The sequence below is a fragment of the Polyodon spathula genome, chromosome 14 (assembly GCF_017654505.1).
Source record: "Polyodon spathula isolate WHYD16114869_AA chromosome 14, ASM1765450v1, whole genome shotgun sequence".
Taxonomy (NCBI): domain Eukaryota; kingdom Metazoa; phylum Chordata; class Actinopteri; order Acipenseriformes; family Polyodontidae; genus Polyodon; species Polyodon spathula.
In genome coordinates, this window is record NC_054547.1 from 36436975 (window position 1) to 36452708 (window position 15734).

At 41.0% G+C, this 15734-nt stretch overlaps 1 protein-coding gene across 1 annotated transcript in view; it reads left to right on the forward strand.

The window, feature by feature from the left end:
* LOC121327066 (ephrin type-A receptor 4) overlaps positions 1–15248 on the forward strand; it is a 42117-nt gene extending 26869 nt beyond the window's left edge. Inside the window, exons 6-17 of the mRNA XM_041270860.1 lie at positions 2267–2391; positions 2572–2731; positions 2854–2965; positions 7079–7137; positions 7350–7463; positions 7567–7752; positions 10873–10934; positions 11234–11443; positions 11566–11715; positions 12059–12252; positions 13708–13863; positions 14039–15248. Of these exons, the coding sequence (XP_041126794.1) occupies positions 2267–2391; positions 2572–2731; positions 2854–2965; positions 7079–7137; positions 7350–7463; positions 7567–7752; positions 10873–10934; positions 11234–11443; positions 11566–11715; positions 12059–12252; positions 13708–13863; positions 14039–14153 (1643 nt within the window). The 3' untranslated portion in view covers positions 14154–15248. The remainder of the gene's footprint in view (positions 1–2266; positions 2392–2571; positions 2732–2853; positions 2966–7078; positions 7138–7349; positions 7464–7566; positions 7753–10872; positions 10935–11233; positions 11444–11565; positions 11716–12058; positions 12253–13707; positions 13864–14038) is intronic.
* Positions 15249–15734: the final 486 nt, after the last annotated feature.

Here is a 15734-nt window from a genome sequence, read left to right on the forward strand (position 1 = left end):
AGACCGACATATTTCTGTTGGCAGAGGCTAGAAGTATCATCGTATAAACTTTAAGAGAAAAAACTAAAAAAAACTGCCGTTATATTCACTTTCTAGCGAGCGAGCAGGAACAAAACAGGCTGTGTTTAGGTTAAGTGGAGTGCAGGCTGGCAGAGGAATGTAAAACCCAAACCTAACATGAGGAATACTCACTGGCATCTGACAAAACCTACTTTTGTTAAGCAGGTTTTTGATTGCCAGCAGACGCTTAGCACAGTGTTGTATTTGAAGGGTGTAGGAATAAGTGCAGATTTCTGTTAGACATAAAGATTCCAAATGTAAACTGTATTAACCATAACTGGGAAGAATGATGGCATGCTAGCAGATGAAAAATAAGCTGTGTGCCAGATAATGTTAAATAAATAGATAGTTATCCCTGCAAGATATTACAAGGACAACAGGTATTTTATTGTCAGCACACTTCATTTTATTATTAAAGTACAACCATCTCTTGAGCTTGCAGAAGGTGGCAATTTATTATTTATTTTTTAACCCTCAGCGGTCCATTTATTCAGCGCTTGTCAGGTGCGTCAGGTCCAATTTATTTTCACACGCGCTGTTTATTTTACACACACTGTTTAATTATTATTTTTTTTATCAGAATAAAACAGGTTTAAAAGGCATTGCATGGCAAAACGACATCAGTACTGCATCTCCAGCCAGACCCCACTCCTTGTTCGCTGTATTTTTCACATAACCCTTTATAGACATGCATACTGATAAATCCTCTCCTGATCACTCGTTTTATCACCAAACTCCTCAATAATGCGATCCAACTCATTATTTTTTTACTATAACATCACAAAAATCTCGGCAGATGTCCGTGATATTCTTTGAGCGCTGGATGCAGAAGCAGCTACCTCCTTTGTTTATGTCTGTGTAACTCTGTGGTGCATTCGCCCTTTTTTTTTCTTTTTTTTTTGGGCTTCATTCGGCTCCTAACGGTCTCACTCGTCCATTGAAAGATTTTCTCTGCTTTTTCCGGAGCAAAACAAGACTAGAGACCTATGCTTTACTTCTTTTTGATGATGTCGGACAGGGTCCGACATAGGACTACAAAGGGTTAATAGTTTTCCAATGCTTTTTCTCAAAACAATGGAACTATTGTTTCCTGTACAGGATCTACCTTCGCTCTCATGATTATCTTTAGTCAGCCTTCAGAGTAAAACTATATAAGAAACAAGAGGGCGTGAGAGAAGGTGCTGCCAGGGGCGGTTGTTTCTCTGTGTTCCAGAACACATTTCTCCTCTGCTTGACACTAATTGGGTCTGTTTACTCCCTGTAGTTTTCTCAGTTTAACCTGATTTAATGGAACCCTTGTCACTGTCATGGCCCCTCTGCAGACTGTTCTGGTTCAGCGCCCCATGAGAAGCGGCATCACGGCACCAGCCTGGAGGTTCACAATGCAGGCTGGCTTGTCCGTGGAGCCTGCGAGTTTCTATAGGGAGGAGGCTTAATAAATCTTTACAAGGTGTTTAATTGCAGGTTGTTCAGGAAGCGAGGGGCAGGATGGGGCTTTGCTCATAACTGCAGGGAACACTTTGCTTTAATTCTAGCTGTGCGGTGGAAGTTTAAAATGCTGCAGTTCCTCTGTATTAGGGGCCGGACTGTACTGAGCATTAAAGATATTTACTGGTGTTCATTGATTTTTTTTTTTTTTTTTTTTTTAAAGACCCAGAAGTTGTTGTTCATTACAGACTGGGTCTCATAGGACACAATCTATAGGCTTTTTAAAATGGTCTGATTATAACTAAGGACCGTCCTGACTCTATCTGAAAACGGTAAATGAATTCGATAATATTTAGCATATAATGGAGCCAAGGTGCATGTTCAAAACAGAACACCCCCTTGTTCTTTTGTTGATCTGTTATCCACATCAATAACTAAGATAACACCTCAAGTTATCCACACAGAGGCAGCTCAGACAGCCAACTCAGAAATCAATGACAGACTTTCTGCAAAAAAGCAGCTAAGTTTAAAGAAGTGACATACATGCAGAAAAAGCATGGGCCCCCATCGTTAGCCTGACTTTCTTGTTGAAAGGCAGTGTTTCATGAGCAATAAAGGAATCTGCTTGTTTGATGTTATGCTTGTAATTTTGCAGTCTTAAGATAACAGTAACAGACTGGGGGCTCAAACATCTCCCGTGGTTTAGATGACAAATTTTAAGTCAAAGCAAAAAGAAATGACGGGACTGATGAGGCTTCTTTTCTGGTATTTTTTGCAGCTCCTTCTCCTGTCACCTCGATTCAGGCTAAAAGCATCACAAGACACACAGTGTCCCTCGTCTGGCAGGAGCCCGAGAGACTGAACGGGGTCATCCTTGAATATGAAGTCAAGTACTATGAAAAGGTAAGGCTCCCCGGGGACAGCTTCAATGGTTTGTGGCATCTCGGTAATTATTTTCAGTATTCAGTCCTGAGAGATTTGCAGTGTTAACACAAAACTAATGAAAACAGGCAGCAAAGTTTGCCTACTGGATATACCTTGGCCCAACTTCTAGCTGATCTTCGACTGCCTTTCCCTTTCAAGGATCAGAATGAGCGCAGCTACCGGATCATAAAGACCTCAGCTCGGAACACCGACATTAAAGGCCTGAACCCCCTGACATCATACGTGTTCCACGTGCGCGCTAGAACAGCCGCTGGCTACGGGGACTTCAGCACACCTTTTGAGCTCATGACAAACTCGGGTAAGTAACCAAAAATGAGTAAAAACTGTTACGGCCAAACCGGTTTAGCACTCTTAATGGTGGTCTGTATGCTTGAAAAGGCACGGTGTAACCCTTGCTTCTCCCTGTTTGGTCTCTTTCAGTTCCCTCTGCTGTTGTAGGGGATGGTGCCAGCCCCACGGTGCTGCTGGTTTCAGTGGCTGGAAGCGCGGTCCTGGTGATCATCCTCATCGCAGCCTTTGTCATCAGCAGAAGGTAGGGCCCAGCTCTCATCTGCTTTATTTGCTTATAGTCCAGGTTGTTTCCTTCTCACGCGTTTGGGAGGAGGAGGAGGAGGAAACTTTCCCCGCCAAAGTAAATCTCCGATTTGCATGAAAAAGAGCGTGTTAGCATCAAAATAGACTGTTCTCGCATTGATTCAGTTCTTCCTCCAGTTGGCCTGCAGTTCTCCAGGGGCCTCTGCTTACAGTGCCACACTGTGTAAGGGGTGACAGCTCCTCTGTTCCCAGCCTTTTGGTGGAATGTAAACGTAGCAGAGTGATTAATTGTCATGTCCACGAGCATCCGTGCTACAAAACTTGGTTCTCAGCATTTTGTTTACCAGGCCATTGCAGAGTGCCTTGCACAGGTAAAACCGGGAAGGGATTTCAAATGCACTACAACAGGAGGCTTCGTCCTGGGGACCCCCTGTGTCTGCTGATTTTAATTCCAGCCGAGCTCTCAGTTACTTAACTAGACCCTTGATTGAACTAATAATGTGCTTAATTACTTGTTTTCAGCTCTTAAACAGTTGCAGTTCAAGTTACTTATCAAATGTTACGACTAACTTGAAATCTGCAACTGTGTTCAGAGCTGAAAACAAGTAAACTAAGCAAATTATCAGTTCCATTAAGTGCATAGTTAAGTAACTGAAAGCTTGGTTGGAATGAAAACCAGCAGACACAGGGAGTCCCAGGGGTCAAGTTTCAGAAGCCCTGCTATAATCTCTTGTTAATGCCAGCAATATTACAGTGCCAAACAGGACACTGACCAACTCGACCCACTAAATATAATTACTGCTTATTGAAGCCTTCCCTGTGCTAAAATGCAGCTGTGGCTCAATGTTTTGCATCACCTAGAGTTTTAGATTTGAGACATAATGATAAAAAAAAACAATAACAAAACAACAACAAAAAAAATGTGTGAACATAATTTAGATATTTTATTTCATGCAATCAAAGAAACTCTGAAAGTGTTCCGGAAGCCATAATAGTAGTACAGTATTAGATTTAGAAAAATCACATTTTAAATGTTTTTGTCAGCAGTATTGTAATCAATATGTTAATGTAAGGTTTCATTTGACAAAATGAGTTAATTTTATAGGGCAGGGGTGTCCTACCCTGGTCCTGGAGAGCTACAGTCCTACAGGTTTTCTGAGTCTCTTTAAATCATCAATGGCCACAGACCTTGGAAACATGTTAGTGTTGGCCAATTAAGAAGACAAATGGTTCAATTAAGTAATTGAGAATTCGGGTGGAACGAAAACCAGAAGACCGTGCAGCACTCCAGGTCTAGGATTGGCCACTCTGCTATAGGTGATGCAAAACTTTTGGCCACAGCTGTACGTTTAAAAAAAAATATGATTTATGTAGATTCTTCCATGCAATCTGAAGAACAATGTATCGTTTGTGAGTTTTTACAATCACTAATTTACATTGACATATCGCAATTCCTCTGTCTTTACACTCCCCCTGAAAAATCTGAATGTAATACAGTGAGACAAGCTTTATTAAAAATGACTGTAAAAGGAAATAGCAGTGTCAAACTTGATAACTTAATACTTCATCCGTCTCCACTGATAGCTTTATTACATAAGACAAGACTGATAGCCAGATATACTGGAATTTTAATTACGGCTTGCCATCTTGAAGAACTGAGCCACACCACGTGAGTTTTCCTCAGCACCCCGCACTCACACACACACACCCATCTATGAATAAAATCTGCTCTGACAATAAACGTGGCCTGCTGATTGGACCTTCATGGATCACTTTTTAGAAAATGACATGTCAACCTCTCGGCCTCATATTGATTGTTCTTAAGGATCAGCCATAAACCTGTCAGGGCTGATCTGGCTGGGAGCCAGGTAGCTGAGGAGAGCTCTTCTGGAGGGAATACTGAGGATTTTGGGTTAGTTATCTTCATGTTTAAATTGCATTTAGGTGAATCTTGAACACACAAAGATAGCTCTGAAGGGGCGGGCACAAGGCCTTGCTGCTGAAAAGTCTATTAAACTGTGCTCTCGGCAGCTCTCAAACGATGTCTGCCCTGTTTAGTATTGAGTGGCATCACTGAGTGACAGCCCTCTGTGCAGGCTTGTACTGCAAAAGCAATCGCTTGGCTCCCCAGAATGTAACATGTGGGAATTCCTGTGTTTTACAGAAAATAGCATTGCCAATATGTATAAACAAACTAAAAATAAAAAAAAAAGAATATTTTACAGGAAAAGGTAAAGTCAGGTTACTGGAATACAGATCCCAGTGGATCTGAGAGTACTGTGATCAAAGGATTCTAGCCAATTATGTTTAATGTGGTCACACAGGTCAATAGTAAGTGTACTAAATGAAAATGTGTTTTGGGTTGTATTGGGTCTGTGGTATCTCCAGTGAAGGGCAATGGTATTTTTTTATTTTAGTTAGCTGATTTATAAGGTAGCTGTCTGAACTATGTTTTACTTGCTTGTACAGATTCTCACAATTCTTCATTTGCCAGGGAACATGCATTGTTTGCATAGATCCACTACTGAGTTCACACCCCATGCATATATCTTAACAAATCTGCTGGGATACGCTTGGTTTTCAGTTTTTTCTTTTTGGTCTTATAAAATAGACTTGGTAGAGAATCTCGAGGAAAGTCAACACATTAAACCAAGACAGCTTTATCTAGTTTAGAAAACGTTTCTTCTTATAAAAAAAAAAAAGGAAAGAAATAAATTGAAATTGTATTAATTAGCAAAAAAAAGGGTAAGTTTAAGCTATGACCTTGTCATCATAGTTACCTTGGAAATCTTATTTAGTAGTATTTATTATTTTATTTTGCCAGTCACCCTTGATGCATTTCTAAGAGTATACACACACACAAAGCCTCCTTAATCACAAAAAGGTGTAGCGCTCATCAATAACTGGTGAGGTGCATAGTAAAGGTTGACTGCACTTCAAATAAAGTCCAGAAATGTATTTAATCATTTCAACTTTAGAAATCAAGACCAGGAATCTTCAACCGAAACATCATTGTCTTGTACTCTAAAGTTGAAATGAGTAAATCAATTTCCGGACTTTGCTTGAGAGAGTGCGGTCAACCTTTTATTTTGGGAATAATTTAAGACTTCCAACAACAAAGCGTTACTTCTCCAAACTCCCGCTGGCATCCCTTTTGTGTCGCGGAGGAGCTTTTTAGAAACAAAGAACTCCGCATCTCACCTTGAGGCCTGCAGGCCTTCCTGATCCCCGGGGTTTCACAGACTCTTACCTGGACCCCTGACCTCAAAATCCACCTCTCTAATTACCTGAACTCAAAACTCTTTCTTCCAAAGAGCTTCCATGGTTCCAGCAGGTGACTCCCTATTAGTCCCAACCCCATGCCACCTATTTCAGTGGACTCCTCTGTGCTCAACGACTAACTAATGAGGGCGTTTTTTGCTGTCCCATGTAATTTGGCACAGCAGTGTCCTGCTGCCTTAGGCCCTGTAGGGGTCAACAGGTGACAGACAGAAAGGTAGGGCAGGAGAGGGGGCACTTCAGACTGTAATTAAATGTCTGAACAGTAAGCTGTGTGTTTGTTTTCACAAAGCAGATGGCCCTGCATTCTTTTTTCAAATCGGCGTACTGATTTTTGTCAGGGGGATGGGGATTACACATGACCAATAACATGTAATATATTGTTAAGATTGCTGCGGGCCGAACACCTTAGTACTGTAACACGTTAACAAGTTCCTGAACATATATTGAGAGATTGCTCTCCGTAAGATTTGTAATAGTTGAAGAAGCGCAGTGAAATGCAATGCAGAATTCAAATGAATATTAATAAGCCCTAACAGAATAAAGCTGGGGCCGTTCGTGCTCCCTGTGGACCAGAGTTGGAAATTATTAAGATAAAGGATGCTAGATGTAGTTTCAACCAATATGCTTCAACAATGGATTGTAAAGACTTTCAGTGGAATGTAAGGAGGCATGTTCTTAATTCAGTATTATGAGGTTCACTGCTTCATACCTTCATACATCTGCTGTTAAAGGGGACGGTCTCTTCAGTGCCTTCAGACTTGAGCAGCTTCCTTTCTCTGTTAGTAGTGTTCTTGTCTTATAATTTATTGTTGTTGTTTTCCGTTACCAGGCGCAGCAAGTACAGCAAGGCAAAGCAAGATGCAGATGAAGAGAAACATTTACACCAAGGTAAAAGATTAATAGCTTTGCTATATATATATATATATATATATATAATATAGCAAAGAAGTATTACCTGGGTGTGGACTGATCGCCAGGTACTTCTGATGCTGTGAAACTACTGGCTCGATAAGATTGGATTTGAGTAGTATATTCCTCAGGTTAAATACCTGTGCACCTCTTAACATGTTGTCTAACTGTGATGTCAATTTGCTTGGCAGGTGTCAGAACATATGTAGATCCCTTTACCTACGAAGACCCCAACCAGGCTGTCCGCGAGTTTGCCAAAGAAATTGACGCCTCCTGCATTAAGATTGAAAAAGTAATTGGAGTCGGTAAGTGACATTTCCGGCTAATAAAACTGTCTCTTCTTTTCTTTTGTTAGTTTTTTTTATTTTTAATTTTTTTGGCTGACATTTTTATTAATTTTTTAAATAGGAGAATTTGGAGAGGTGTGCAGTGGCCGCCTAAAAATGTCGGGCAAGAGAGAGATCTGTGTGGCTATCAAGACCCTGAAGGCGGGCTACACCGATAAGCAGAGGCGGGACTTCCTGAGTGAGGCAAGCATCATGGGACAGTTTGACCACCCGAACATTATCCACCTGGAGGGAGTTGTGACTAAATGTAAGTCGAACTCTGGCAACCAACGCAGGGCTTGCTATGATGCCAACTTGAAACAAAATGTGCAGCGTTTTCCCTATGAAACAACAGATGGAGCAGAGCTATTGATAGCTAATAGGTGGAAATCTGTATGTAGCACTAGTCCTTAATCTTGTCAGCTTTAAATGAGTTTAGGATTCAAAGTGGTATGCCATCTCCAAGGCTACTTGTGAAATTAATACCCAAAGCAAGTGCAGTGCTTGTATATGTGTTCATGTGTGCCAAGCCACCTATGAAAGTCTATGAAATACTTGGTTGATTGTGAAGCAGATGCAGTGTATTGTGACCAAATTCATTCCTGTCTTTTGTACTGGTTTCTGATCTTTATTTGCGTTGTGGCTTTTAGCGAATAGCGCTGTTGTAAGCAGGAATGAAGAAGGAGATGCTTCCAGCAGCAAGCGGTGTCTGCAAGCTCACCGTGTCTGCAAGCTCACCGTGTCTGCAAGCTCACCGTGTCTGCAAGCTCACAGTGTCAGCAAGCTCACAGTGTCTGCAAGCTCACAGTATCAGCAAGCTCACAGTGTCTGCAAGCTCACAGTATCAGCAAGCTCACAGTGTCTGCAAGCTCACCGTGTCTGCAAGCTCACAGTATCAGCAAGCTCACAGTATCAGCAAGCTCACCGTGTCTGCAAGCTCACAGTGTCAGCAAGCTCACAGTGTCAGCAAGCTCACCGTGTCTGCAAGCTCACCGTGTCTGCAAGCTCACCGTGTCTGCAAGCTCACCGTGTCTGCAAGCTCACCGTGTCTGCAAGCTCACCGTGTCTGCAAGCTCACCGTGTCTGCAAGCTCACAGTATCAGCAAGCTCACAGTGTCTGCAAGCTCACAGTGTCAGCAAGCTCACAGTGTCTGCAAGCTCACAGTATCAGCAAGCTCACAGTGTCTGCAAGCTCACAGTATCAGCAAGCTCACAGTGTCTGCAAGCTCACAGTATCAGCAAGCTCACAGTGTCTGCAAGCTCACAGTATCAGCAAGCTCACCGTGTCTGCAAGCTCACAGTATCAGCAAGCTCACAGTGTCTGCAAGCTCACAGTATCAGCAAGCTCACAGTGTCTGCAAGCTCACAGTCAGCAAGCTCAGCAAGCTCAGCAAGCTCACAGTGTCTGCAAGCTCACAGTATCAGCAAGCTCACCGTGTCTGCAAGCTCACAGTATCAGCAAGCTCACAGTGTCAGCAAGCTCACAGTCAGCAAGCTCACAGCAAGCTCGCGGTGTCTGCAAGCTCACAGTATCAGCAAGCTCACCGTGTCTGCAAGCTCACAGTATCAGCAAGCTCACCGTGTCTGCAAGCTCACAGTATCAGCAAGCTCACAGTGTCTGCAAGCTCACAGTGTCAGCAAGCTCACCGTGTCTGCAAGCTCACAGTATCAGCAAGCTCACAGTGTCTGCAAGCTCACAGTATCAGCAAGCTCGCGGTGTCTGCAAGCTCACAGTATCAGCAAGCTCACAGTGTCTGCAAGCTCACAGTATCAGCAAGCTCACAGTATCAGCAAGCTCACGGTGTCTGCAAGCTCACGGTGTCTGCAAGCTCACAGTATCAGCAAGCTCACCGTGTCTGCAAGCTCACCATGTCTGCAAGCTCACCGTGTCTGCAAGCTCACATGTGCCTGGGAAGTGTGCAGGAGATCTTGTTCAGAGCACTGGCTGCTCATCCTAGTCATAATAATGAATTATTGAATATGACTCTGGAAGATGTGTGGGGGGAAAAACAGAAATAGAAGAGGAGACTTGCATGGGTGCACAGCAGATATCATCTTATATTCACTCCGCTGCTTTTGTTGTTTTGATGTTTTAGTTAGTTTCTTTTTTTGTTTATTTTTTAGTAAATCAATTAGACCTTAGAGTCTGCAGGTAGACTGTTAAGAATCCATTACTTTAATAAAAAAAAAACAAAAAAAAAACTTAATAATGTTTAATGCACTCCTTTTAAAAAAGGTTGAATAGGAAGGGGAGGCTTACCCATTACACCCACAACTGTTAATGCCATTTGAGTTGGTGATGATAAATGGATTGTGTCATTTGCATAATGTAGCTTCTGCTAAATTAAAACAGTCATTGAAATTTCCAATATGAGGGAGCTGACCTATTGCATGCCATTGTCTGCATCCCAGCAGACAGCACTCTGCTGTAATAGGCATTGGTTCGTCAAGCTGTTGGTTTTCCCAATCACAGTCAGGTAGTAAGGCATTCATCTCATCTCTCTGTCTGATTCTTGATAGCTTGGATAAATTGGTGTAGTCGGTAAACAAAACATGAAAATGCAAATAAGATGTTGTGGTCAGGGGGCATGCATTTTCAAACTTAATTTCAAACTGTCGCTCCAGTAACTTTTGAGAGCATCTTTGAATACAAACAAAGTTGGATCATCGCAATGGAATTGTATATCAATACTGGGGAATGAGGAAAAATGCAATTACCGATCCTCATTTATTTGATAGTGTTTTCATTTGCTGGAGGCAGGTTAATTAAGCTACCGCAGGAACGGTGTTCCTGGATTTGATTTGTTGTTGCCAGAGCTGTTCTGAGTTATTATATTTCCATGGTGGTAAATATATAAAACAACAGAGAGAAATGCTTCTTTCTAGATGCACTCCATGTCCCAAAATATGGCCTGGAACTGAAAAAACATTGAGAACATAAAGCCTCATTCATCTGGTGTTAAAGTGTGTGTTTTTGCCAAAATAAAAACTCTTTTGCGTTCCGAAGTAGTAACGTTTAATAATGTGGCGTGGGTGAAGGAGGATGCATGTTTGAATGAGGCTTCCTGAAATTACAATTACAAGACACATTTACAGATATAAACTGGAATCTCCAGAGTTCCATTTCAGTGTGCATGAAAAACTATTTAGGGGGATTGTGTATTCCATTGGGGATGGGTCCCAAAGAAATCCCTGTAAACAAAATCACTGAAGGGTTAATCTGCCAGACAGAAGGCAGACTTGCTCTTTAATAATTCATCTCATACGGAAGCGCAAGTTTTCTATTTTGTAATGAAATTAGTGCAAGAGTGATGTAGTGCAGTGCCGATTTTCATTTCATTAGCGGAACTGTTTGCTATATAATTATGTCTCCTTTTCCCAACTCCAGGTAAACCTGTAATGATCATAACTGAATACATGGAGAATGGGTCCTTGGATGCATTCCTCAGGGTAAGCCGTCCATCAAACTGATGATAGATTCAAATAGCCTCCCCGGCAGCTGGTCGCAGGCATCTATCTGATGTATCTGGTGTCAGTTTTACTTATTTATTTATTTTTAATTCAATTTCCCCATGAAGAAAGCTGATTACGGGAATGCTCTTAAGTTTCTACAATCTATATAAAAAGAAGTAGTTTACCATAAGCTGTATACAGAAGAAAAAAAAAAACTGAAACGAGACTGAATATACAATGCAATGGGTTTTTCAGACAAGCTTTTGTAACCGATATTGTGTTTGTGTGTTCTGTAGAAAAACGATGGAAGGTTTACAGTGATCCAGCTGGTTGGAATCCTGCGTGGAATAGCCTCTGGAATGAAGTATCTCTCTGACATGAGTTACGTACATCGGGATCTGGCTGCAAGAAACATTCTGGTTAACAGCAACTTAGTGTGTAAAGTGTCAGACTTTGGCATGTCCAGAGTGCTGGAAGATGACCCAGAGGCAGCCTACACCACTCGGGTAAGCGGAAACTTTCTCACTATAACCCTAACTTGGCTCTGCAGAAACAGTACACAAAGAATGTTCTTTTATTGGCTAAATAATGTATGTATGTGTGTGTGTGTGTGTGTGTTAAATTACAGGGGGGTAAAATCCCTATCAGGTGGACGGCCCCCGAAGCAATCGCCTATCGGAAGTTCACTTCAGCAAGCGACGTGTGGAGCTACGGAATCGTCATGTGGGAAGTGATGTCATACGGAGAGAGGCCGTACTGGGATATGTCCAATCAGGATGTAAGTTTTCACACGTTTTAAATGCTTTTTGTGTGTGTGTGTGTGGGTGTGGGTGTGTCTGTGTGTTTTCAGTGCAAAATTAGTGCTAGATGATTTCAAGTGTGTTGGCCTATTAACGATTTTTTGGTTTTGTCCAGGAGATGATGAAATAAATAACGAGCAATGCACAGCGGTGTGTAGCCGTAGAGAGCGTTTAGTTACTGTAAACTGTATATCATATATCAATGTTGCTTAATTTATTACTGTATTACTGTGTCTTTTCAATCCGCTTCCATGTGTCTAATATCTACTTCTACTCTGAGATGTGCACAGCAGCTTAACTGTGATTCTTCTTCCTCTCAAGGTAATTAAAGCGATCGAGGAAGGCTACCGCTTGCCTCCCCCCATGGACTGCCCTGTTGCCCTGCACCAGCTGATGCTCGACTGCTGGCAGAAGGAACGCAGCGACAGGCCCAAGTTCGGACAGATCGTCAACATGCTGGACAAACTGATCCGCAACCCCAACAGCCTGAAGAGGACGGGAGCCGAGAACACAAGGTCACTGTCAGGACAATTTACTAACTCTGATGCATTAGAGAGTAGATTGGATGTGACAAGCAAGCTGAACGCTCGTAAATTGCTGTATTTACAAAATCGTATGCCTCGATCCTTGCCAGATTGCGGAGCTTTATCTACTGGCCCTGAATTCAGATGAGGGCCTCCAACAAAGGATCTATAAGCTCAGCAGTTTCATTCCCTTCCTGAAGAATATTTATTTATGTATCTGATTATACATGTCTAACCATCTTAACTGATTATATGTAAGCATACATGTTCACCCTTGTTAATGTGTCTAAATAAAAATAAAACAAAATATGTGAATTATATTAGCTTTGTGTAGAATTACGTATCTTTATACAATTTGCAGCATTGCTTGAAACTAAAATTTACCCATTTCACCTTTGTAGTGAGTTAATTTGTTCTCCCCCAAAAATAGCTAATAGATGTTACAATCATCTTCAAGGAATAGGGTTTCACATTTTGGCCCTGCAAAAGAAGACACTGTGAAATTGTGCTTAACTAACAACAATGTGTAAAGGCACAGAAGGGTGAGCTAATTGTGTCTATGCCTTAGTGTAAAAACATCTGAGGGGGACAGTGTCCTCTGCCGATGTCACACTGTAGGTTTGCAGCCTTTTATGACACGCGGGTTCACAAAGGCCTCAGTGTGACTATTTGCACCACAGACAAGTAATTGTAACGGCGGGCGAGACTGCCTGAATGCCGTCCAAAGTGCCATTTTGCCATTTCAATTGTGGCGTAGCTGCGGGCTGGCAAATAGATCCATAGCTCGTTAAATTATTAAGGAGGAAATCATATCCCTTAACCCCAGCAGTCTGTCCACATTCCACCTAACTGCTAATTCTAAATATTTAATGGCCTGTTACATAATGTATTGTAAAGGGCGTTCGTTCGCATTGGGAGTCAGTACCCTAGAAATGTTACTTTGATGCAGTAACAAATCTGTAGCATTAGATGTTATTTGAGGAGATGCAATACCTTTTTCAAGGGCTTGATTGCTGCAATTCTCTTGTGCAAACATGAACATTAAGATGGTTAACATATGGTTCCCTGAAAACCTTTCCTTCTGCATTTTTGCTCGGCTAATTAAATAAACTGCCTCTGCGGTATGTAAATAGTTGCATCGCAGCACATATGCTGTTTGTGTTTATTAACTTACAATTTCCTTAGGGCGGACAATAAATTATCTTGTCACTCTTGTATCTTATACATTTTGTTCTTATTATGTTTAACCCTATATTAAGCACTTTGTTTATGGGCTGAAGTGCCAGGAGTCATTTAATCAGTCATTTAATTTTTTTCAATTGATTCTGTGAAATTCATATTTAATAATATGGGGTGTAGTGTGATGGCAGCTGTGTAACCTGTTCTACAGCACTGCACTCCAATGTAGATTCCTGTACTAACCTAGACTATGCTTTGTGTTCACAGGCCTAACACCACCCTTTTGGACCCCAGCAGTCCTGAATTCTCCTCACTGGGCACTGTAGGTGACTGGCTTCAGGCCATCAAGATGGAAAAATATAAAGATAACTTCACAGCTGCCGGCTATACCACTCTGGAAGCTGTGGTACACATGAACCAAGAGTAAGTAAGCAAGCCCTCCGTTCAGTCTAGTTGAAGATTGTTGAAACTGAAATTTAAGTCCTATTTGTTATTGCTGAAGCCAAGTGGGGAGCATTCAAGTCTGGTCTTAACGGGAACGTCACATATCTTTTGACGGCGCGTGAATCTAATTTTAGTTTGTATGTTCTATTCACAGCGACCTGGACAGAATCGGAATTGCAGCGGCTGCACATCAGAACAAGATCCTGAGCAGCGTTCAGGGAATGAGGACCCAGATGCAACAAATGCAAGACAGAATGGTTCCTGTCTGAGCCACTGCTGTATAAACTTAAGACTCTATATATAAAAAAATAAATAAAATAAATAAAATTAGTTTACCTCATCCATGCACTTTAATTGAAAAAAAAAGAAAAGAAAAAACGGCACTTTTATGACTTCATCCTTGCCCTTTGAAATAAAGATATTTTTGTCTGCGGCATTGCTTGATGCTTGGACGTACGGAACTGAAGGGTCTTACTGGGAGTGCCTGCAGAGTAATGGTGGAAGCTGGAAGAGCATTCATCTATCCATGTCAAATTGATGTTGTGCTTTGGTGAAAAACCATGAACCTTTTTTTTTTTTTTTTTTTTTTTTTTTTTTTTTGTAGCTATCTATTTCTGATTTGCTGCCATACATTGTGTTCGGCTGAAACACCAAACTCTGAACACTATAGTGTTTGTGGGATCAACCGCAGACATACAGCTTTGGGCTAGAATGAAGCATTTCCTCAGGATATTCTGAGAAGTCTTAGACCTGGCCTGAAGTATGTTGCCAATTCCCTACAGTGGAGCCTTTCTGTGTTAGATTACCTCGGCTACTGGAAACTGCTTTTCTTTTTGTATGTCTCTACAACCTTTCTGAATGAACCCAGAGAGCTTTCTGGACTTCCACTGACCAGACCTCAAGACTGTAAAAATTGTGTTCTGCCTGTGATTAGTATTCTGCAACAAAACTTTTCTTCACCTGGAAAATTCTGCTAAATATTCCTGCAAAAAGGGGCTGTTGCATGTTGGTGGGAATGTCTTGCCTTTTCCGTTTGAAAAATGCAACCAGTGTCATAATCTTAAAAGGTGAGCTTTAGAGAGGTGCGTTATTGAATACTGTAAATTATTATGTTTTTTTTTTTTTTTTTAAATGATGTAGTTCTTAACGTAATTGATTCCCTGATGTGTCTCCAGCACACCTGGGACTTGCAAAAAAAAAAAAAAAAAAAAGTGTTAGGGAGAATGTGTGATTATTTTAACAATGATTGGTAAAAAGAATGTGTTTACAAGCTAACGGTCATGAATGAAGTACTAATAATAATACACCCTTGTATTTATTTAAAAGTATATTTTGGTACTTATTTAATAATTGTAATCCACTTTTGAATAATAATAATATGTGGTGGTGCTTGTCAAAAAGAAAAGTGACAAATAATTATTTTTTTGTTTTGTGCAGTACAGCACCCATCCTACCGAATAATCCCAAAGAAAGTGCTTTAACGTTCTGAAAAGCTGTCCTTTACAACAGTGTCAGCAGACCACCATGCAGACACGATAGAAAATATGTGTTATTGCTGCTAACAAGGTCCATAGTGTTCAAACTAGCTATTTCAGTTCCCTAAGTTTGTCAAAGTAGTTTGTTAACTTTGCAAACAGATTACATTTTAGTTTTAGATGTCTGTAAATATTCGACCAGTGTTTTTTTTTTTTTGTTTTGTTTTAATCTAGCATCTCCATTTACTTTTATACAACAGAGTGAAATGCCTTTTCAATTAAAATTAATTATTCATATTCTAGTTAAGTGAACCAATTAGAAAAATGATTTAATTCTGTAAAGTGATACTCCAGTCGCTACTTCTGTACAGTACA